Here is a 23,946-nt window from a genome sequence, read left to right on the forward strand (position 1 = left end):
TAAACTAATTTTGGCAATGTTTAAGACTGTATGCTTTGGCAAATGTAATATATATGCATTCAAGTGGAAGGGGAATAACAAGTCCACTAACCAGACGTTCATTCAAATGTTTTCAAATAAGCATTAAACACATACAGTAACCAATCAGTTGGCATTAGAAACCATTTAAGAAAAGGAGGAGTGTTCTAACGATTGCATATAATTAACTACTTCTAAATGCCAAACAGTATGAGCAGAGCCTCAGACACAGAAGGATAAACCATCCTATCGCTTCACAACGGCCTCATCCCAGAGTATGCCACCAGAGAAGTGAATAACAAAGGAATTTCCTATGTCTTCTAACCATAATGAGTAAAACCTTAAAAAAAGAAAACACACACACAAGAAAAAACCCCACATTCTTCTAATGCAATAATAATGGGATAAAAAACAATGTATATTTATGGCGTATTTTCAGGAACTGGGAGAGAAAACCCATAGAAACACGTGAAGAGGAAAGTCTCTGTAGATTAAACAATCTAGTTTAGCATGACATTTCAAGCTTTCTGATTCCTTTTTTTGGTTTGTTTTTGAAAACAATCCTCAGTGGCAGAAAGTTATCTAATGAAAAAATAACAGTCAAAACTTTCTGGAGAGTTGCCAAGAGTTTCACAAGCATCTCAAGAACAACACACCCTGCTGTAGCATCATTCTAGCCATTAGCCAAGGAACTAAAGCTCTGAGTTAATGGTTTGGAGGGTTCACAAAGGATAGTACACCAGAATCATGAAGAGCAAGTAGGCTCCTTAATCTCAGAAAAATCATCCTTTGGATCCACCAACTATAAGTTATCAAGAATTTTCTGTCTTTTAGTATTTGCTATCTACTTATCCTTTCCCTCCAAATAATCAATATTCCTAAAGCTCTTATATAAGATATGAAGCAAGCAATATCCATAATGAAGGGGGAAAGTGCTAGTAACTTGTTTCTCAAGTTGTACAAAAGGGTGTTATAGTATCATATTCCTTCCAAATCAAGCACATTACCACAGCTGTATGTAGTCTGTAATACCTGTGCTCCTGATACAGGGCCAAAGGGGTTTGGTGGTCTCATGACAGGCTGGCTGTATATTAAGGTTGGTTGCGTCATTACAGGGACACTTCCCATTTGTGGAGGCTAAAAAAGAGAAAATTATCAAGTCAAAAGATATTGACTACCATCTTTCTTATTGTGACAAGTAAATAACAATGACACAGGGATGACAGGTCCTAGTACCTTTGCTTGACTCAAGGGGTAACTTCCTCTGAATATAAGTAAGACTAACAGCTACAAACTTTCAAGAGTATTTTTTTTTCTTTTGGTATGTAAAGTCTTTAACATGCTCATTTTAAAAATGTGGTAACAAAGCCTTTTTCTATTCGATGAGCTGCAAAATTTAAACTTTATTGTAGTACAACAGACAAAATGATTCAGACTAAGAGCTTCCAAATTTATCAGGTTTAGACATCAAGAAAACTTAAGACTCTGTCTTTGCTGCTAAGATATTTCAAAGTAAATTGCCTTTGTATAACAAATGAAGTTCTTATACCATTACGCAAGTGATCACAAGTGAAGAGTTGATTCTCTGAATAAGCCTGCTCTAGTTCTTCCATTTTATTTCACATAAGAATCAAGAAAAGAGCTTAAATTACACACCAGAGGTTAACTCTTTCTTAACTGAAAACAATCTCAACCAAATATGTCTCCTTAAAAATTACTACTACAGGGTATAAAATTAACCTAGTAAGTGACATTACCTAGTGTAAAAATAATGCACATACAGACTACTGTTTTGGTTAAAATGCAATGCTCTAAAATCTGTCAAGAAGTTCTATTTATTGTTTCAAGTAGACTACTATTTGCATTTAGAGCTTCATTTTAAGTTTATGGCCTGAGTTTCTCAGTAGACTTTTTTCTTTTTGAGATGGAGTCTTGCTCTGTTGCTCAGACTGGAGTGCAGTGGCATGCTCTCCGCTCACTGCGACCTCTGCCTCCTGGGTTCAAGCGATTCTCCTGCCCCAGCCTCCTGAGTAGCTGGAATTACAGGTGTGTGCCACCATACCCAGCTAATTTTTGTATTTTTAGTAGAGATGGAGTTTCATCATATTGGTCAGGCTGGTCTTGAACTCCCAACCTCAGGTGATCCACCCACCGTGGCCTCCAAAGTGCTGGGATTAGAGGCGTAAGCCAACACGCCCGGCCTTAACAGACATTTTAATGCAATGACTGTGAAAAAAAGCTGTGAAACTTCTCCACATGTATAAAAGGAGTTACTTCCATATCATATACATAAAGAAGTAACATAACAGGCACAATAGTAACACCAAGGGACATGGCACTGCCTTCTACCAGGAACAGTTCCTCAAATACACACCGTTGGGTTGAAGCTACTAGCAACATTTCTTACTTAAGTGAGTCTATATACTGAGAGTTGCGAAAGTAAGGGCAATCTAAAATGCGCATTGTGGCATTTTGAAAGGTTAAGACTGTTTTTGTACTGTAATAACCACTGTCATAGGAAAATTTCTCTAGCCTTTATCAGACTAAATTTACCTCTATACAATTCAAGTGTTAATCCTTCCCATGCCCTACAATATTAGGTTATAAGTTCTCACTGGTATTTAATATATGGTCACAGCAACAAAGGCTCAGAATTAACATGAATGTTTGAAATATAAAAGGCTAGCAAAGTTATGAGGAGAAAAATAAACCAAGTAATACTATGAACATTAATGCATAAGATCTCTTGTATAATGATGAATCTAGACACGCTTATGAAGCCAATGCTATGGTTCTACTGCGTTAGGCACTAGGGCTAGGTGTACGAGGAGCACTAAATTCATTTTTAGGTTAAATTGTAATAAAAGCATATTACATATGAATCAATATTTTTTCCAAAAGCTGTATCTGGGAAAATACTTACAATTCCATATCCTATCATGCCTGTTGGTGTAGTAGCAGGATAGGCCATTACAGGGGGTGCCTAACATAGCGAAAGGAAAAATAAACAAGAAAGTATAACTCATGCGTGTCAACTGAGTTCAAGGAATTAGTAGCTGTAGTTCCACTAAAAAGAATTGCTAAGACAGCTGTGAGTAAGTGACACTTGTGATCATTAAGAACTGTCAATTAATGGTCAGTGAAAAAAAGTGTCCTGAAATTAGCAGAAAAGCAGACTTATTAGAAGGAAAAATATACCACTTAGATACAGCAGTGATCTAAGATTTCATCATGCTTTTTACAGCTTTAAAAATCTTTAGATTTAAAAAAATATCTTAAATAGTTCTAAATAGTTGTAAAATTTAAAGCCTATCACTATCATAAAAAATGTTTACCCAGAAAAAGTATTATTGAATGTTTTCTTACTTAGGTACCTGATTGCGTTAGCATTCAAAGAAAAAAAAAGTAAAGATCTCCAATCAATCAATAACCTGATCTTCCAAAAAGTTTCTAAGGATCTTACTCTTTTCAAAGAACTCCAAAGGTTTCAAACTACTATTGAGTACTATTTCTACGAACCATAGTTCTTATATAGAGTATGTATGTTAGCTTTCTAATTTATTCCAAAAATTATTTAAGAGGAACAATCAATTAGGTCAGGTCATGCTTTCATGTTTAAAAGAACCATCTACCACTATGATGTTTAAGTTCCCCTCTTTCTACTACTTTGATTATCAGTAAACATACAATTTGAGAACAGAATCATTTTAGATATAGTTGCTGTCTTAACAACATTTCCTGTGTGTGTTTCTCATAATGAAAACTGAAACTGAATAAAGGTGAAAGACCAATAACACTGCTAAAACATAAAATAACTGAAATTATATGGCAATTTGAACATATGCATGGAGAAATTAAATGAAGTATAACTTTAAAAAAAAACCACTAAAGTGAACAGTTCTAAGTTTAGTATTTGGGTGAGCGTGTAGGGCTTACTGGTCTCTCCCTACTTAAAAACCAAGATCTGCAAGAGCAGCAGACAAACTGCCAAGAAGAGCAGAAGCCTGTAAGATTTCATGCAGTTGTTATTTTAAACATTACCACAATCAACATTTCCCTTCATTCAGAAGTCATCAAGTGCATAGTGGCAGCACAGATACACACACAGACACCCAGCCATCTGGCAGCAAATGGCGGAATATTAAGCAAGGAAAAAAAATCGGTATTTCCCATGCCACCATCAGAATCAATTCTGCAACACATCCATGAAATCAGTAGATGCTAGGAAGAATTTCTGGCACATTGAAAATCTGAATGTGAAAACAATAGCTGAAAGGTTATGAGATTCTGCTATAGCAGTGGTTAATAGCATGCCAATTTATTGCAAAAAGGCTCATTTTTGGTCACTTACGTATTGTGGAAAATGCATGCCATTCTGTTTTTCCCAGGGAGAACAATTACATAATGCAATAACACTGGATTAGAACAAGTACTTACACAACAGAAAATACACAGAGAGCATTTTAGTTCACATGTACATTCACTAACTACCTAAAATTCCTCGTATTTCCAGTATCTAATGAAAGAACATCTATACTAAAACACTATCAAGGTTGACAAGGGAATTGTAGTCTTTGGCCTCATCTCTTTATATAAAAAATAGTTTATTGATTACAAGTATCATTAAAACATCAATTCTATCAATAGTGTCAATAGTGCTAAATTCTGGGCATCCCATAAACAGGGCTGCACAAGATGTTTACCACAGAAAAAAAAAACAAGCACTAATTAATTTGTAGTATAATATTCATTTTAATAAAATTCCAATGAATTTGTGTTAAATTAAAAAAAACACTGAAAAACCTTGACAGTGTTTAAGGATTAATAAAAAGGTTAGAAATGTAAAGAAATGTCAAAAGCAGCAGTTTATCTTAAGTAGTGAATCACATTATCAGCCCCAAACATTAGGCATTAAAAAGAAAACTCCATAAAATACATACAAATATTTTAGCAAAATCCTTAGATGATACACATTACCATATATAACACAGCAAGATAAAGACTGTTATCAACTTAAATACAAATTCTACAGGACTAAATACCTATTACATTTTAGTAGTCTTAAGTGCTATCTATGAACTCCTAATATTTCATATAGATTAATACTAACTTAAGAAAATACTCATTATATTTTAATAGCAGCATTGGTACTTATATCATTCCTCATACATCATCAATGTCATAATTCACACGAGACCATAAAATCCACTACTCTAAACTCCTACCATACCCTAGTCGATGAGGTGTGTTATAGTGGGAAGAAGACTGGATTCAGACTCAAAGAGATGGATGTCAACTTAAAACTGCTTTTCAACTGCTTTACATTTAGGGGGAAAAAAAATCTTTAAAAGTGGGGTGATACATGCTCCAATTCCCTCAAGTGAGCAACATTTACAGGTTTAAGATTGTGTATTTGTGTATATAAAAATCTAAACTACTTAAATGCAAAGTTTTAAAATCAGTGATGGTAGTCTGGGCGTAGTGGCTCAAGTCTGTAATCCCAGCCCTCTGGGAGGCTGAGGCGGACGGATCGCTTAAGGTCAGGAGTTCAAGACCAGCCTGGCCAACATGATGAAACCCCGTCTCTACTAAAAATAAAAAAATTAGCTGGGCGTGGTGGTGGGCGCCTATAATCCCAGCTACTTGTAGGCTGAGGCAGGAGAATCACTTGAACCTGGGAGGCAGAGGTTGCTGTGAGCTGAGATCGCACCACTGTACGCTAGTCTGGGCGAAAGAGCAAGACTCCATCTCAAAAAAATAAAAATAAAAATAAATAATAATAGCTGGGCACGGTGGCTCAAGCCTGTAATCCCAGCACTTCAGGAGGCCGAGACAGGCGGATCACGAGGTCAGGAGATCGAGACCAGCCTGGCTAACACGGTGAAACCCTGTCTCTACTAAAAAAATACAAAAAACTAGCTGGGCGAGGTGGCGAGCACTTGTAGTCCCAGCTACTCGGGAGGCTGAGGCAGGAGAATGGCGTAAACCCAGGAGGCGGAGCTTGCAGTGAGCTGAGATCTGGCCACTGCACTCCAGCCTGGGCAACACAGCGAGACTTCGTCTCAAAAAAATAAATAAATTAAAAAAATAATAAAATTAGTGATGGCAGTGAACACTAACTGTAAAAACAAAAAAATAACTGCCTTAAAAAGGTAGCTAAATATCAATATTACTTTCCATTTATTAAGTCTCAAGCTATATAATAAAATGCACAAATTTTTACAAACATACTATTTTTAGCTCAGTCCTACTAATTTTAACATATCATTAACCCATGGAAAACAGGGCAGTGCTCTGGAAGTGGCTATAAGGGCAACAGCGGCCTCTAACAGTAATAGGATAGCTCTTAGTAATGTGTAGCCTGTGTAATCAAAACATAGCTACTAGTCTACTGTCAGGAAAATGAATGCTTCAAACTTTTCCACAAGAAGGAGTTTTCTTTGATGAAAATTTGTTGTTTGGTAAGACAGAAACTGGCCAAGGACAGGAAAATAGCCACAAAGCTATTCTGGGTCTACCATATCTTACAGTAATTAAAAACATGCTAAAACCTCTTCATTACTGGATGCTAATTATTTAATTAGAAAATACAGTTAATCCTCATTATCCATGGATTCCGTATTTGCAAATTCACCTACCGGATAAACTTTGTGACACCAAAAATCAACACTCCTGGTGCTTTCAAGGCCATTCATGCTCATTTGCAGAGTGGCAAAAATTTGATTCATCCAATACAGTTCACTTCCAGCTGAGATGGAACAAAGGACACTCTGCCTTGGTTCAGCTCTCATACCACACCAGAGGATAGAGAATGAGGATGGGGAGTCCATCATACTGCAAGAAACTCTGACTCTGGGGCCAGGTGGACAGGGCTAAAATTCCAGCTCTGGCACCAGTTAGTGCGACAGCCTTAAGCAAGTCACTTAACACTTCTGAACTTTATTTCCTCTTTTGTAAAATAAAGAAAATAGAATATACTAGAATGAAGTTTTCTAAAAGGATCATCTATGTGACATACACATGTATGTATATATTTCCCCAGCAAGGGTTCAGTGTTCACTAATTCAGTGTTTGGAGTGACTTCAAATACTTAACTGCCACAAACAATGAGAATCAACTGTATAAGTTATATGACATATATATAATTGTCAAATTTATTGTCATATATAAAAATTACACGACAAAACCCAAGCAAGTATAGTTTCTTTACCAATAATGAAATCAGAAGATTTTATATTTTAGAAAAATAAATAAAAAATTTGAGGTCAGTAATATAGAGTAGTGATTAAGGACATATGTTCTATAGTTAGGCTGCCTAGGTTCTAAAAATTCAACTAATGATTTAAGATCTCTGTAATCCTGAGCACATAACTTAATAACTCTGTGCCTCCACTTCCTCATCTGTAAAATGGGGATAATAGTTACTAACACATTAACAGAATTATCAAAAATAAAACATTAGTATTTACTGGAATGAACTCTGGCACAAAGTAACACTTAAATACTTGTTAGCCGCTAAAATATACCTGGTAAACACAGGCAACCAGCTTCCTTTAAAAGAAATACAAATTACTTACACTTCTAAACTCAGTAACAATCTATTTATGCCTATCACTTTAAAAACATTTTCATGTTACATATTTAACTAAATTATTCAAGTGTTAGTATATCAGAAGCTTTTTCAACTCACCATTGTTGCAGCATTCCAAGCGGTTGTTGGTGCAACCTTTGGTTGCCAGTTAGATCCTCCAGTTAACTTCTTTTCACCTGGTTGACTCCAATTTACATCACTTTAAATAAACATAAGTGAGAATATTAAATGTCTCTAATTATAAAGTTTCCTTAACTATCTACATATATTGAACAGAGTAGGATACAGACTTGAGGCTGGGCGTGGTGGCTCACGCCTGTAATCCCAGCACTTTGGGAGGCCAAGGTGGACAAATCACTTGAGGTCAGGAATTCGAGATCAGCCTGGACAACATGGTGAAACCTCATCTCTACTAAAAATACAAAAATTAGGCAGGCATGGTGGTCCGTGCCTGTAATCCCAGCTACCAGGGAGGCTGAGGCAGGAGAATTGCCTGAACCCAGGCAGTAGAGGTTGCAGCAAGCCAAGACGGCGCCACTGCACTCCAGCCTGGGCGACAGAGCGAGACTCTGTTTTTAAAAAAAAAAAAAAAAAAAAAAAAAAAAAGGCCAGATGCGGTGGCTCAGGTCCGTAATCCCAGCACTTTGGGAGGTCGAGGCTGGTGGATCACGAGGTCAGGAGATTGAGACCAACCTGGCTAACACGGTGAAACCCTGTCTCTACTAAAAAATACAAAAAAATTAGCTGGGCATGGTGGCAGGTGCCTGTAGTCCCAGCTACTTGAGAGTCTGAGTCAGGAGAATGGTGTGAACCCGGGAGGCAGAGCTTGCAGTGGGCCGAGATTGCACCACTGAACTCCAGCCTGGGCAACAGAGCCAGACTCTGTGTCAAAAAAAAAAAAAAAAATGCAGACTTGACATCTCTATACATACTTTTGAGATGAAAGTCAAATCAACCTCTAAATAACACATGGAGAAAAAAATGTGTGTATTAAACACTCACTTCTTAGTCGTTCCATTTCCGATGCCAAGATCTAGTAAAGGAGAAAAAAAAAGCATTTTATAACATGAGACTCAGTTTAATAAAACAACATAAAAGAAGATTAAAGTATCCAAAGACTACTTACTGCCCACAAGGTTGGCTAAAGATGAATCCAAGTCATCAGATACTAACTTGTTAGGGGGGAGTTTGGCAACAGGAAGGCTCTGGTTCTGAGAGGCCACTGTTGGTTTGAGAAGTCCACCTAGTTCATCAAAGCCTTAAAGTTACAAACAGACGAAACAGAATTTGTAAGGAACTTTATGATGCTATGGTTTTCTAAAGGAGGTATTTGCCTTTTCTCCTTGTTTGTTCACTGGAAAAGTTATCCAAAAAACAGACATTAGTAAATGTCTTTAAATGGAAAATGGAGAAATTTACCACTTCACAGTGAACTGACTGAGAAGGCTGTATTTGTTTTGACAGAAATCATCTCTTATCTCATGACAAAATTACATTAGGGTTAAAGGGGATAAGAGAGAAGTATTATAAAAGGGAAAAAAAGGAATGTAATTCTCCTGCTTGCCCAGCAAAATTTTTTGAAGACTCATATCTACAGCAACATAGGTTAAAAAATAGCTCTCTGGAACTTTGAAAAAAGTTCCTTTTGCATTAAGAAATAAGATTTTATAGACCTTTTTTTAAAAGCAGAGAATGTAAGAGTGAACTATATCTAAGAAACTGCTAAATACTGTAATTGCATAAGCCCATCTAGTAAACGAGGACAATTCTTAAAAATGAAAATAAAATTCTTTAAGTTTTCCTCACCAAAGGATAGAAACTAAAAGAAAATCCAATCAAACTCTCTATGAGACTCAATAGTATGATCTAGGAATATTAGAGTTTGAAAAAGAAAGTCACCAAAGATGATAGTTCACAACGACTGGTCTCTCTTTCCACTTTCCTAGGCAAGACAAACTAAAATCTAATGCAGCAAAAAAAAAATTACCATAAATCTACTAGTGCACAGAAAAAAATAAATTCTTAGTCCACACATATTCTTTATAGGCTTTATTCTTAGTTTTTGGAGGATAACTAATTATATGTTATAAAATTAAGAACATCTCAATATATTCTCTCTAAATGGCTAGAAGTTAATTACTAACCAAAATCAAAGGCCATCCCAGAGTAAGAACAAAATTATGAGTGTCAAAGTTTTACAGGCACTTCAAATTAACAAGGTATTAATGAAAACACAAAGTGGAAACCTGGCTCTACAGATCTATAAAGTTTCTTTAAGACAAATGAATCATAATAAGAATCATGTATAAAACAATAAAAAGCTCCTGTACCCACAGGCCTGATTATTTAATACATTCTAATTATTTATAATAGATTATTTAAACAAGTCAAGGTACCACAAGTTATATTATTCTAGTTTACAAACATAGCCAATTTCATACATTAAGATACAATACTGTTATTATTCATTTCAGTAAAGGTAAAAATTGCATGCCTAAAAAGGCACAACATCTACACAGAGTCACAAGCAACTTAGCATTCTATAGAGCTAAATCTCTTTTTCTCTCTTATTTTGCTCTAGGACTAACAAAATGTTCCCAAAGTCTAAACTGGTACCAATAAAAGAATAATGACTAAACAGCTCCTTGAAGTTCTCGTCTAGTGCTTGGGGGGATGGGTCAATTTCTTTGGCTACCCCAACTTAATACACTTAAACATTTTAAAAGCAGTATTATTTTTCCTTACACAGAATCTAAATTAGGACACCATAATATTTTTAATAAAATTTTTTTCCTTACCCCCAGAATCTACAATAACATTTGTAGATTTATTTCCAAACACAGATTCAAAGTCCACATTAAGGCCAGCTGAAGGGTGTGGCTGTGCAACTGGAGAAGGAGTGAATCCTGGGTAAACCAAAATGGAAAAAAAAGTTCAAGTATTTAATAGCTCTACAACTATTTAATAATGATGACAATAGAATGGAAAATGCAGTAAATTTCCCAAACAAAAAACAAAGCCAATCCTTCAAGCAAAATGTTTTCTGTATCACATTTTTTGCAGTGATTGGGTTTTCCCTAACAACAAAATCATCCTACTGACAAAATTAACAAATGAGCAACTGACACTGAACTGAAAATATGCTTCATTACAGAAATCTTTGCGTATCTTTTACCTTAATTTTGTATGAGGATAATCTTTAAAAAACTAAACACATCTAAAATTACAAGATTTTGCATGAAGCAAAACACATACGCAATATAAGGGATCAGTTGAGAATGCAGTAAGAATTCTGTAGTGTTTAAAAAAAAAAGTATGAAACCTCTCAGTATCCCCAAGATAAAAGTTTTTCTCCCTCCCACCTACCCATTTTCCATATTTCTCTCCATCCTTCCTTCAACAGTTAATCAAAAGCTAAATAGCTTAAGTTCAGTGATAGGATTCTCAATGTTGCAACTCACTAATCCTCATGTCCATCTGTATCCATGTGCTTTTAAAACATCAAAGAAAAAAGATATGCCACTTTCAACTCTCAACCACCCTCTAACTTCAACTTAGTACTTGTAACAGTGGGGATGACAAGCATAAACTCGAGCATACTAATTAAGCTGACTCTACTCTTGAAACACAAAACCATTAACAGACCTTATTCTTTCTTGCCTGCGTTACACTAATGCTAGTGGTATTACACAGACAATAAGCTCATGTCTTTAAGATCAGCCTATACAGAGTTAACAAATATAAGGTTTCCAATTATGCGAGGTTATATTTGAGTAAGGTTCTGAATGTCTAAGGGCTGAAAAGAATTAAAATCACCTAAAAATATTAGGGCTGTCATGTGATTTGGAGAACTTTCAATGATTGAGTATATCCAAATAAACAGTAACCTTGCAAGGATCACAAAGAAGAAATTATTTCACCTTTTGGAATGCTATAAGGCTCCTAAGGTCTCTCCCTTTTCTAAATTCTACTGCGTCAGAATATAAAAAACCAAAGAAACAAACAAAAACCACCTATATTAGAAGGTTAACAACTACACCATTAGGGAGAAGTTAAACTTTTGGTGTCCTAAACTTAGGATCCCTCTCTTCCCCTCCTCTATTCGGGTCAGAATCTCACTTTGAATTCTTAATGTATAACACCAGGATGTAAAGAAGTACAATGATGCATGTTGTACTAGAAAGACTGATCTCAAAGAAAACTGTAAAAAGTAGGATAAGATTTGGTGAGATGTCCAAGAAGCTCCTCAAAGACAGAAACAACAATTTGTTATTAGCAAAGAACCATACAAGCTGATACACATTAATGATACTACTTTAAAGTAGCATTTCACACATCCTATAATGACTATTTGGTAGCACACACATTTTTAGAGAATGTACCAGTTTGATCGTGTTCCATACTCACATAACCCTTAAACTACTATTAACTCAAAGACATTGGTCATACAATGAGAACACAAAACACTATCAAAATACGAAATAATTTAGTATATAAATCTCCCGACTATTCATGAAAAGGATCTGAGAATCCTAGACTTACCAATTTAATAATATTTTTAAGTGTGCAAGCTGTTTAGGAATTATGCCATCAGCTTACTACTGGTTGTTCTCTTAACCTTTACATAAAAAGCGAATGTATCTACTCAAGAAAAAAATCTATCATGCTTAATTATGTGCCCATGCTATTATCAGGGTGTAAGTAGTACAGATAATGTTCTTTAAATCATTCTGGTAACAATCTTGGCTATGATGTCACTAACTTTTAGATTATATATGGAACAATTTAAAATTAGGCCAATATATCAAATTCCCATTTTCTCCTGCTACTTTGCCTCAACTTTCTAGAATATGATTGATATAAAAGATAAGCTTATTCTTTATAGTCACACAGAAATGACTTCAATACTTTCTGTAAAAAGAGGAGCTATCTCCCGAAATGCCTAGAGATACTAATCTGTGAAATTACAACATAATTACCTAAAAGTATAAAAGGTTAGAAAGACTATAAAGTAATCCAGAACTTGTATCTCAAGTTTTAAAAGCCTCTATAGACAGAGGAAAAAAGTTAAAAAAATTAATAAATTGCAATAGCAAATCAGCTTTTAATATTTGCTTAAAGTCACACAGTTATCATGGAAGCAAGCAGTTTACTTCCAAAGTAACAATTTTTAAAGTAATTATTGCATGCCTGAAAAACACACACCAACAAGGTTAGAGTTTTGCATCCTAATTTCAATGCACATCATCAATTTTTTGTGAAACTATCAGGACTGCCAACTTTTAATTTTTAAAAGTTATTTAAAACAAAAAGACCCAGCTAGTATCACTATTCTAAAAGGGAAAGTTTACAGAAATACACACACACACACACACACACACACATGCGTGCGCGCCCATGCTAAAAAGATCAGGCGCTGAGCTCTGAGTTAAGGTTAACTTTATGATATTATTACACAGGTCCTGCTTACTCTTCCATTTCACCAAGGCTCAGTGAAAACTTTCTCACTAACCAGCACCAACCCACAGTTCATCATTTAGAAACCACTGGCCTGCAGGATAAATCTCAAGAGGACAGTAATAAATTAACTAAAAAGTACAAGATCAACAAGCTTTAGGGAAAGAAAGGCATTCCAAATACCTTTTACAAAACTTGGTTGGACTGTTAATTGATTTTGGTGGTAGTTTTACAATAAATTAGGACTCATACTTTTTTGTCAAAGTAACCATTACCATTTATTAAACACTATTAAACACTATGCAAGGGCTTTATAAACAGGGTATTATTTAAACCTCACATAAACCCTATGACATAGTTATTATCCCCGTTTTACAGATGAGGAAACAAAGAGAAATTACCTAATTTACCCAAGGTCAAAGATTTAGTAAGCCTGTCAGAACCAAGACTTCAACCCCCATTTGTTTGATTCTAGAATCTATTAGGGGTTTTCCAGTTTAATCCCAAGTATTTCACCTTACATAAAATAGTAAGTAGAACAAGACATTTTTTACTATTGCTATATAATTAAAAACAACTCAATTTTATGAACTTCTTGAGCTTTTCATTGCTATTAGACCAAAAAAAGTGAATAATCTTTGGCAATTTTAAAATCTAAAAGCAATAAAGAAAAAAAACCAATGTTTAAGATTTTAGCTGATGACTACATAATAATTTAGGTAAGAAGTACATTCTAATCATGATGTGGTCCACATACACAAGAATTTTAAATTCTTAAAATTTTTTGAGAGATGGGGTCTTACATGTTCCCCAGGCTGACCTCAAACTCCTGGCCTCAAGCTATCCTCCTGCCTCAGCCTCCTAATTAGCAGGAATTATGGGTACCAGCTACTGGACCCAGCTCCCAAGATGGTTTTTAGTGGTAGTCATTTTGATACTTTTATATGCCTAGCAAAGTGCTAGATGTTACATAGTCATGTATGTAAACCTCATGACAATCCTGTAAGACACTATTATCCTAACTTGCATAGCCTTAAAAAGGTTAAATACTTGCTTAAAGTCATAGTTCATGAAGCAGAACTAGAATTCAAACCTAAGTTCATTAGGCTCCAAGCACATACCATCAAACGCCCTAATAAATTCCATTTTAAAAATACATTTAGTCCTGTCCAATTCTTGCGATCAAGAGCCTCAGTTCTTTAGTTGTGTCAAGCATTCTTTTTAATCCCAACTTAACTACAGTAATAACTACTATGCACACAGAAAGTATCAGCTGGACTTTGAGGTTTCACTGCTACCACAATGGCCTTGAATATATGTGGAAAGACATAGATTATACAAAACTTCAGATTCCATAACCTTGTAATATTAAAACGTTTATATGCTTGTGAAAATTTAAGGTTTGAGAATGGAGTAAAGTAAGAAGATGATAAGCATCTATTCATAAAATCACCAAGTGTTTAATTAAGGCAAATGAAGTTAGGCAAAAAGTAGTGTGTTCTTTGAAAGCAAGTAAGTATATTTTTTCTTACCCAGTTTATAAAAACTAATTTTAAGGAAAAAAAAATCCTTCCTGCATAAATAAGTTGTAAAGATACTGTTATCTAGCTCCAAATGAGCCGGCTACAGTAGAAGAAACAAGGCACATAAAGGTAGTATTAGGAGAAACTTAAGTGACACAAACAATTCTGACAAGGCACACAAGACAGGAAGACAGGAAAGGAGTAAGGACAGGCAAAAAAAGAGGGGAAGGGGGAAGGAAAGAATCAGGGAAGCAGCTAGGGAGGCAGGCAAGGAATAAGAGGAAGAAGAGAAGGTAGAAAAAAGAAAGAGAAGGGGAGGAACAGTTATGAGTGGGATGGGTAATTGAGAAAACAAAAAATGGGGGGAGCCCAAGCACTTGGCATTCTTCAAATTACAACTTACTAAAAAAAAGAACTTAAGGTTCCATTAAGTACTTTTAAAAAAACTATTCTGTTTGCATAAATTAAAAAGAAAAACCCAACACTGTATCTCATTAGAGAAGAAATATGAGGCAGTTGGCTTTTTAGCCAACACGATCCTGTCCTCTAATGTGTGGTTTTACAGGTGAGAAAGCAAGCCTAGACACTTTTACAGACACTCACATATGCAGCATAGTTAAGACCACAACTCAGTCTCCTTGACATACAATTCAGTGTTCTTGAAGCTTCAATGAGGACAAGCTACCTATTACACGATTACCTATTACACATATCATTGTATCAAATGTCTTCCCTCTGTCAAGATCAGAAGCTGCCTAGATACATAGCTATTCTGATTTTTCTGGATTGTTCTTAATTCTATAGAGTAAGGGTTGGCAACTTTGTATCAAAATGACATGATAAGAATTACTGCAACAAATTATCACACTTTGGGTATATATGTATTTTAAGCTATTAGACTAGTCATATTTTTAGAAGACCTGACTTGGAACTTTGTCTATTCTCCTTCTACTAACTCACTTTCTAGTTACTTCTTCCTTCCCCTCACTCATATATATCTAACAGAATATTTAGAATATGGTCACACGATTTGTTTAGGGTATACTGATGACTTTCTGCATGCTATTTTAATGAAATATTTAAATTCACATTACCCTAAGCTGCTTCTCTGAACTGAACAAAAGAAGTTTCATTGTCTGCCGTGCATGGTGGCTCACGCCTATAATCCCAGCACTTTGGGAGGCCGAGGCAGGCAGATCAAGAGGTCAGGAGATTAAGACCATCCTGGCCAACACGGTGAAACCCCATCTCTACTAAATACACAAAAAATTAGCGGGGCGAGGTGGCGGGCGCCTGTGGTCCCAGCTACTCGGGAGCTGAGGCAGGAGAATGGTGTGAACCCAGGAGGCAGAGCTTGCAGTGAGCCAAGATCACGCCACTGCACTCCAGCCTAGGCGACAGAGCAAGACTCTGTCTCAAAAAAAAAAAAAAAAAAGAAGTTTCATTGTCTTTGGGACTGCGGGGGGAGCAGGGTTAGCATCTTTTTCAGCAGAATTCAAAAACATTTATTTCAGCTTCAGTATATATTTTAAAACTTACTATTCCCTATATAACCTCAGTGTGAAATTCTGCCTTTTTATACTATAATTACAGAATATCCAAATCAAGTTGTGTTTCTGCTTTACTATTTAAAATGGAATACATACTTCCTACTTTTATCTCCATACTATCAATAAAGTGAAATCTTTCCGAATGGGATAAAAGATATGCATAGATTTTGGACAATATAAAACTGTGACATGCAACAGCTATAAGAGAAACAAAAGATTAAAGATAGCTGCTAAGAGTGATTAACCACCCTCTCTCCCAAGCACAAAGAGAAAAATATAAACACATATAAACAAGTAAGTTTAAGAGATGTTACTTTTCAACCAGTTCTCCAAACTAAAACAGGAAGCTGCATGTGATACTAGACAGCTAGAGTACTGCACTGTAACATGATAAGAGAACAAAACGCTAAACAAAAAAAAAGAGTTCAACATCAAGAGAAATTTTCCTTAAAGTTCGTATAAATAAAATTGAGATACTAGTGTCAATTTAAAAAACTCACTACATGATTGCTGGTTAGTTTCAGAATTTGATATTAAAATCTGAAGTAATTATTGCAATGCTTTTAAAGTAATCAATGGACACGTAAAATATAGTTAGGCAGTATAAACATTGATTGGAAAAAAAGGTTAAATGGTACTTTACCAACAAACATTTCATGAGTAGGTGTCCTAGTAGTGAAAGTGGATACATCTGAAGAAATGGAAAGGTGAACATCACCACTACTTTTTGTGAGGAAAGGATTTAAGCTTGGAATGGCATCATCAACAGCATCTACAGTAGCAGAGAAAGGATCTGTGCAGTCCAAATATATTACAGCAAAATGAAGAAAGGAAGTAAATTAATTAGTATTGTAATTAGTCAAAAGATGAAAAGTGAAAAATAGTAGCTATATTATCGTTTATTAATCTTAAATATCTAAATTCTCAAAAACAAAAAATATCTAATTATCAAGATGGAAGAATTGCATTTAATATATTTTAAAATTAATCCTTAGAAAAAAATCATTTTATTTGTTAACACCAGAAAGCCAATAGTGAGGTAGTTAAAAAAGAGAACAATAACCCAGATATTTCTATAAAGAGCCACCCATCCTGCACCAATCTTCCCTGTCCTAGGTGAGTGTGTTGGTTGTGGTGGTATAGCTGTGTTTACCTGAATAATTGATATAGACAATAGGTATGTGTGTCGTGAGTAAACTTTCAAAGAAAAAAAGAGGGTAATGACAAATTAAGGGTAAGAAGCTGTTTCTGGCATGTGCAGATAATTCCTGCATATATTCAAAATAAAAAATAAAGATGAAGAAAAAAAATCTAAGCATGGGGGAAAAGAATTTTAGATAATTAAGAACAGAGATGAAAGAATGCCCACTTAATAGATCGGCAACAGCTTTGAATGTCTAAGAGCTTTAGTCTTTAAATGATTTGCTAAAGGAACAACAAAAGTGTTGTTTCCCTATTAGAATGATATCAAATATGTACCATTATCAAATGCTTTATCTAATGTTATTCTAGAATCAGATAAATATTATACTGATTCCTTATTCAAGATAATTATCATTCTAATGACTGAAACCTATTTTTCTTTACTTCTCAAGATTTAAAAAGTTAACTAAATGGGGAAAGAAAAAAAATAAAAAGTAGCAAAAATATTACCATAATTTTTTCTTTGTAACATAATTAAAAATAAGTGGATACTCCTGTAATTCTAAACAGTAGAATCTTTCTTGTCTGTTCTAGTTTAGTTCTTGACCTTCACTGAAATATACTGGGGTACCTTCACACTACTAGGTACTGTATTTTACTTTCAAGATTGTATTACTGCACATTAAGAAGGTAACACTGGCCTAAGGACTAGCTCATTTACTATGGTACAGACACATTTCCTTTAAAGTCAAAAAATTCAACGCAAGCATTCTGCAAGCTCAAATACAACTGTTTGAAAAAGGAAAAAAAAAAAAATCAAGAAAATACTCGGGTTATGATTTTTAAAATAACACATCTTTTCAATACAACTTTTTCTGTAACGTAAGAACTTTTCTATAATAGTATTCTTATGGAAAACCAATTCACACTAAAAAAAAATAAAGTCCTACAAATCTATTAAAACACGCTGATTATGCTATTCAAACGCGAAATCTTTCCCATCACTCCACTCCCCAATAAATGGAACACTGGGAAAAAAGAATCAGAAAACGATAAGAAATAAAAAGTAGAAAATAGTTACAAGAAGTTGCAGGGGGGTGCAGTGGGTTTTTTTTGTTTTGTCCTTTTTGAGAGTGGGTCTTGCTCTGTTGCCCAGGTAGACTGCAGTGGTACAATCATGGCTCACTGTAACCTCAAACTCCTGGGCTCAAGTGATCCTCCCACCTCAGCCTCCCGAGTAGCTGAGACTACAGGCACGTGCCACCGTGCCTGGCTAATTTTTGTAGAGATGCTATAATACCAATGCTAGTCTTGAACCCCTGCCTGGACTCAAGTGATCCTCCTGCCTTGGCCTCCCAAAGTGCTGGGATTACAGGCATGAGCCACCAAGGACAGTGGTTTTTAGTACTAAAAATATATATATATATTTTAGATAATATATATACTGATGGTCACTCTAGCTTCTTCTTGCATAAGAAAGGAGTTGCATTAAGCTTAAAGTTGGCCAGTTAGGCTGAAAGTTCTGATTTTTTTTTTTTTTTGAGACGGAGTCTCGCTGTGTCATCCAGGCTGGAGTGCAATGACGTGATCTTGGCTCATTGCAACCTCTGGCTCATTGCAACCTCCACCTCCTGGGTTCAAGCAATTCTCCTGCCTCAGCCTCCCAAGTAGCTGGGATTACAGGCGCGTGCCACCACGCTCAGCTCATTTTTCTATTTTTAGTAGAGACGAGGTTTCACCATGTTGGCCAGGATGGCCTCGAACTCCTGACCTCAGGTGATCCACCCACCTTGGCCTCCCAAAGTGTTGGCATTACAGGCATGAGCTAACACACACAGCCAGATGTTCTGTTTTTAAATACATGATATTAATAGCTGCAGAGAATTTTAAAAGTACATTGTATTTTGTCAGACAAGTAAAATACCTGTTTTTCACACACACACAAAAAAGCCATGAAATAAGTCATTTTTTAAAAAAACACACATTATTTCTGTAACAGATCCATTGCTTTATGAGAAAACACATGTTCAAGAAAGGTTACCAGTTATCCGCTGTTCTACTGACAGATAGGTTTTATTTAGCACCTAATTTCAATCACTTCCTGTTACGTGAAACACCTTAGAGAAGAATATTCAGAAATATGTGCAAATGTATTCATAACTAGATCAATCAGATAAGGAAAACCAGTTCCTAATCTACTTGACAAAACACTACAGGTAATCTACAAGATGTTAATCTATTAATGGACATTATACTATAATAATAAAAACCAATTCATTAAGGTGTAATAATAACACTCTAGCTATTTCAAGTTAACCTATTAAACTGGCAATTCTAAATCCCTTAAAGATTTTTTTTTTTCCTTTAGACAGAGTCTTGCTCTGTCGCCCAGGGTGGAGTGCAATGGCACAATCATGGCTTACTGTAGCCTTGAACTTTCTGTGCTCAAGCAATCCCCCCACTTTAGCCCTCTGAGTAGCTGGGACCACAGGTGTATGGCACCATGCCCGGCTAATTTTCTCTTTTTTTTGTAGAAGCAAGGTCTCGCCATGTTGCCCAGGCTGGTCTCAAACTCCTGGGCTCAAGCAATCGTCTGCCTCAGCTCCCAAAGTGCTGGAATTACAAGTGTGAGCCACTGCACCCAGTTTAAAATTTTTAAATACAGTTTTGTCCATTATTTTTTTCACTATTCATTCAAGTTTATTTTTTTGAGACAGAGGTTCGCTCTGTCGCCCAGGCTGGAATGCAAGGGCATGACCTTGGCTCACTGCAACCTCCACCTCTCAGGTTCAAGCGACTCTAGTGCCTCAGCTTCCTGAGTATGTGGGATTACAGGTGCACACCACCACACTTAGCTAATTTTTATATTTTTAGTAGAGATGGGGTATCACCATGTTGGCCAGGCTGGTCTCAAATTCCTAACCTCAAGTGACCCACCCACCTCGACTTCCCAAAGTGCTGGGATTACAGGCATGGACACCTGGCCCAAAAGTTTAATTCTATGCTGCACTAGAGTCATTAAAAAAAAATCCAAAAAAAGTTAAAACAAAGACTAAAATGGCACCACAGTCATACTATAGCCTTTAAGTCCTAAACAACTGATACCTACATTCACACACAGTAAGTTGATTTTTTTTTAAAACATTGTTTGGTAAAGACAAGGTCTTGCTATGTTGCCCAGGCTGGTCTCGAACTCCTGGGCTCACGCAATCCTCCTGCCTTGGTCTCCTAAAGTATTGCAATTACAGGTATGAGCCACTGCACCTGCCCAGATAATCAAATTTTTTCATCAAGTGTTTTGTGTTTCATGCCAGCTAAAAGTAAAGCAAATTACACTTCAGAATGGATTCTATTACACTTAAACTAAAATCTGAAATCTTGCTTCAAATACTCAACAGTGTACCAAGCTGATAATATTGTGTATTTTTAGACATAAAAACTCAAAGTTTGCTATAATACAAAATGTTCAGGGTGATGAAAACCTAGGTCTTCTCAGGTATTAGTATTCAATACCCACTGCTTGTTTACACTCCACAACACTTCTTGAAAAAGTCAAGGCTCATTAACAATACAATGACGGCAACAAGAGAGCTTCTGTTCTCTCATTTTCATTCTACCAAAAGGTGGAATCTTAAATGTCTTTCATATACACATACAAACTTTTCTTCCCTTTATCTCTACCTTATCACTAATCTATCTATGACCAGGAATGCACATCATTTCTGTGGTGTTTCTAAGAACTAAATTAAATACTAGGTCTATTATTGGCATTCATTTTTAGCTAATAAAAGCCAATAAAAGAATAGAACAAGATTTGGGGATTATGAAAAAAACATACCTTTGCTTTGTCATATACTATAAAAGCAGCATTATATGTAAACTGTTACATATTTAAGTGTTCAGCTAAATAGTTAACTTCAAAATACCCTAAGTATTTAATGTTACAATCTAAGCTTCTCATATATGTGATTTCTTTTCTTTTGAGACAAGAGTCTCACTCTGTTGCCCAGGCTAGAGTGTGGTGGCACAAATCTCGGCTCACTGCAATCTCCGCCTCCCGGGTTCAAGTGATTCTCACGCCTCAGCCTCCCGAGAAGCTGGGATTACAGATGTGCGCCACCAAACCTGGCTAATTTTTGTATTTTTAGTAGAGACAGGCTTTTGCCATGTTGGTGAGTCTGGTCTCGAACTCCTGTCCTCATGTGATCTGCCCACCTTGGCTTCCCAAAGTACTGAGATTACAGGTGTGAGCCACCACACCTCGCCATATATGAGATTTCTTTATTTCAGTCTAACTTTTAGTTAGTTTAGTCACACTTTAATTTTAAAAATTAAAAAAATATATATCAATATGATTGTCCTGGATATGAATACTGACTTGAACTAGAACATTCTTGGCTTAAAATACTCTTCAGCATCATGAGGAAGTCAAAACCTTGGTTATCACCAACTCAGAAGCCAAATATCCTTATATGAAAGTCAAGACAGGATTTAATTGATTAAATTATGGGTCTTAATATGGGGGAAATTTTTACAGAAATAGCATACAAAGCAAAATAAACTAAAATAGAAAAGTAAAACATGATTAAATGTATTCCAATATATTGCAGTCTGTCACATAGCGACTTTGATGGAATAATGTCTTCTAACAGGCCATAGAACAATTCTTACAGATTGAAATTACTTAGAATTGTTCTCTCACCATAACAGTCTATTTGCTGTCACATGTGACTTTAACAATTTCAAGCAGAAACTTCAACTTGTCATTTTTAGTTGTACGTGGTGTCCAGACAAAACAATTAGGAATTGCAGTTCAGCTTCTTTGAAATGTTAAATATATTTTTATTTGGCCTTCTGTAAAATTTTTAATCTATTTAGAAAAACAACTCAGCCTTAGTTTTAAAAAAACTACTACATTTTTTAAAAAAGGAAATAAGCTGAAACTGCTTAAATGATCATGTTAATTCTACTAACCTTTTCTAAAGCAATTCACAATAAGGCAGAAAGTAATTAAGAATTCAAAAATCAGAAAATACCATGAGGGTATCAAGAAACTCCTTTCTAAATCTTAATTTGCTATCTACAGTTCATTCTGAAATAATTCTAAAATACTTAACAATTAATATCTTGTCATTTTTAGGAATTACTCTCAGATCTTAAGATTTAGCTAAATTAAACTAGCCTTCAAAGTCAATTAGTTTTTTAAATCAAGTTCAGGCTCACAAAACTAGCCTGAAATCTAGTATTTTAGGGTTTCACTACCCGCTCTGTGCCCCACCTTGACACCGAAAGAACTTGTCCAGAAGAGAAAGCGCCCACGTATTCAACTAACGTTTACAAACTACCTGTCAGAACAAAATATTTTAAAACCTGCCTTCATAGAGCTTATTTTCTAGGATATAGTTCCTTAAAAATTTTAAATGTTCTTAAATTCAAATCATTAAAATAAAATGAAAAAAGCTTTGTTTATATACTGTAAAAACTCATTAGAATAATTAATTTATCTTGCTATGAGAGATAAGCCTATCACTTCAGAAATGCTTAAGGGCAGCAAACATACCTATTGGCACAAGGGGAAAATTCTTTGACTAGCAAAATCTTTCAGGTCTTAATTTAAAAAACATTTAAAACATTTATGTCTTGACCATACAGCTGGTCAAGACAATCCTGGTCACAACATAGTTCCTGGGTGATAATACCATCTGAGTTTTATTAGAACTTTATCATATACTTAACACAAAGATAAGTTATTTCCCCAAAAGTTAAAACAAAAATTCTACACCAAAATCAAAATAACCACTATGCACTTTCTGGTTATGAAATAAAAATTCAACATTAAAAGAATAATCTCATACCTAAAAATACACTTGGTCCTTCCTCTTACATTTATCTTTATTAAATATCATTTCATAATTTATTTGAACATAAATTCCTAAATTATTTATAATAAATGAACATGCCTTCAAGGGATAAAACTGCTTCACTGCCATTTTAATATTTATTAAGTTCTCATGTATCAAGTGTAATAAAAAAACTACACTTAAGTAAAACACCACAGAATGAGGAGAAGAGATGCATGTAAAATCTAAAATAGAATTCATCAATGCTTACCTCCCCATGTACTTGCTACCTGAGAAGCAGTTGACATAGGATGTACAGATGGGTGAAAAGTTGGCTGCTGCAAATCAAGCAGATCATTGGGCAGCTTTGATGTGCTACAAAGATATTTTGGAAACGTGTTTTATTTACCAGAAAAACTTTGCTACTTTAGGGTCACCTTCTCTGCCCACCACAGATAAAAACATTAAAAACAAGGGAGAAAAGTCTCATTAATATAAATTTCAAAAGAGGAACAGTTTCTTCATATAATAGCATATTTCTAAGGAGGCTTGGAAAAATAATCTAATATCATATCTTAAGTTTATACAGGATTCAAAGAATAGTAGCTCTTCTGAAAAGGATAAATGTCTTTCCCCGGAAAAAAACTAATTTCCTTCTTAAAAGGAATCTAAACAATAAGATTCTAAAATACAAAATATCATAGCAATTTTAATATTTTAAAAATTCTTTTCCTTTAATATTCACAGAACTTGAATCACATTTACAATACACTACAAAGTAAAATACTCCTTAACCTCACTTCTAGTGCCTCAGTATCCCAACT

The 23,946-nt window shown here is 35.2% G+C and overlaps 1 protein-coding gene across 18 annotated transcripts in view; it reads right to left on the reverse strand.

Moving 5' to 3' along the window:
* PICALM (phosphatidylinositol binding clathrin assembly protein) overlaps positions 1-23,946 on the reverse strand; it is a 119,659-nt gene that overhangs the window by 15,835 nt on the left and 79,878 nt on the right. For 2 of the 18 annotated variants that reach the window (XM_033204503.1, XM_033204507.1), the window contains exons 12-20: positions 23,394-23,497; positions 16,783-16,932; positions 10,408-10,515; positions 8,736-8,867; positions 8,612-8,642; positions 7,709-7,808; positions 4,370-4,393; positions 2,942-3,001; positions 1,051-1,155 (exon numbers count right to left, since the gene is read on the reverse strand). In XM_033204503.1, the coding sequence (XP_033060394.1) occupies positions 1,051-1,155; positions 2,942-3,001; positions 4,370-4,393; positions 7,709-7,808; positions 8,612-8,642; positions 8,736-8,867; positions 10,408-10,515; positions 16,783-16,932; positions 23,394-23,497 (814 nt within the window). The remainder of the gene's footprint in view (positions 1-1,050; positions 1,156-2,941; positions 3,002-4,369; positions 4,394-7,708; positions 7,809-8,611; positions 8,643-8,735; positions 8,868-10,407; positions 10,516-16,782; positions 16,933-23,393; positions 23,498-23,946) is intronic. The other 16 variants (XM_033204509.1, XM_033204504.1, XM_033204518.1 and 13 more) reach the window with 9 other exon arrangements.

Source organism: Trachypithecus francoisi, unplaced genomic scaffold (genome assembly GCF_009764315.1).
Source record: "Trachypithecus francoisi isolate TF-2019V2 unplaced genomic scaffold, Tfra_2.0 Lachesis_group8, whole genome shotgun sequence".
Taxonomy (NCBI): Eukaryota; Metazoa; Chordata; class Mammalia; order Primates; family Cercopithecidae; genus Trachypithecus; species Trachypithecus francoisi.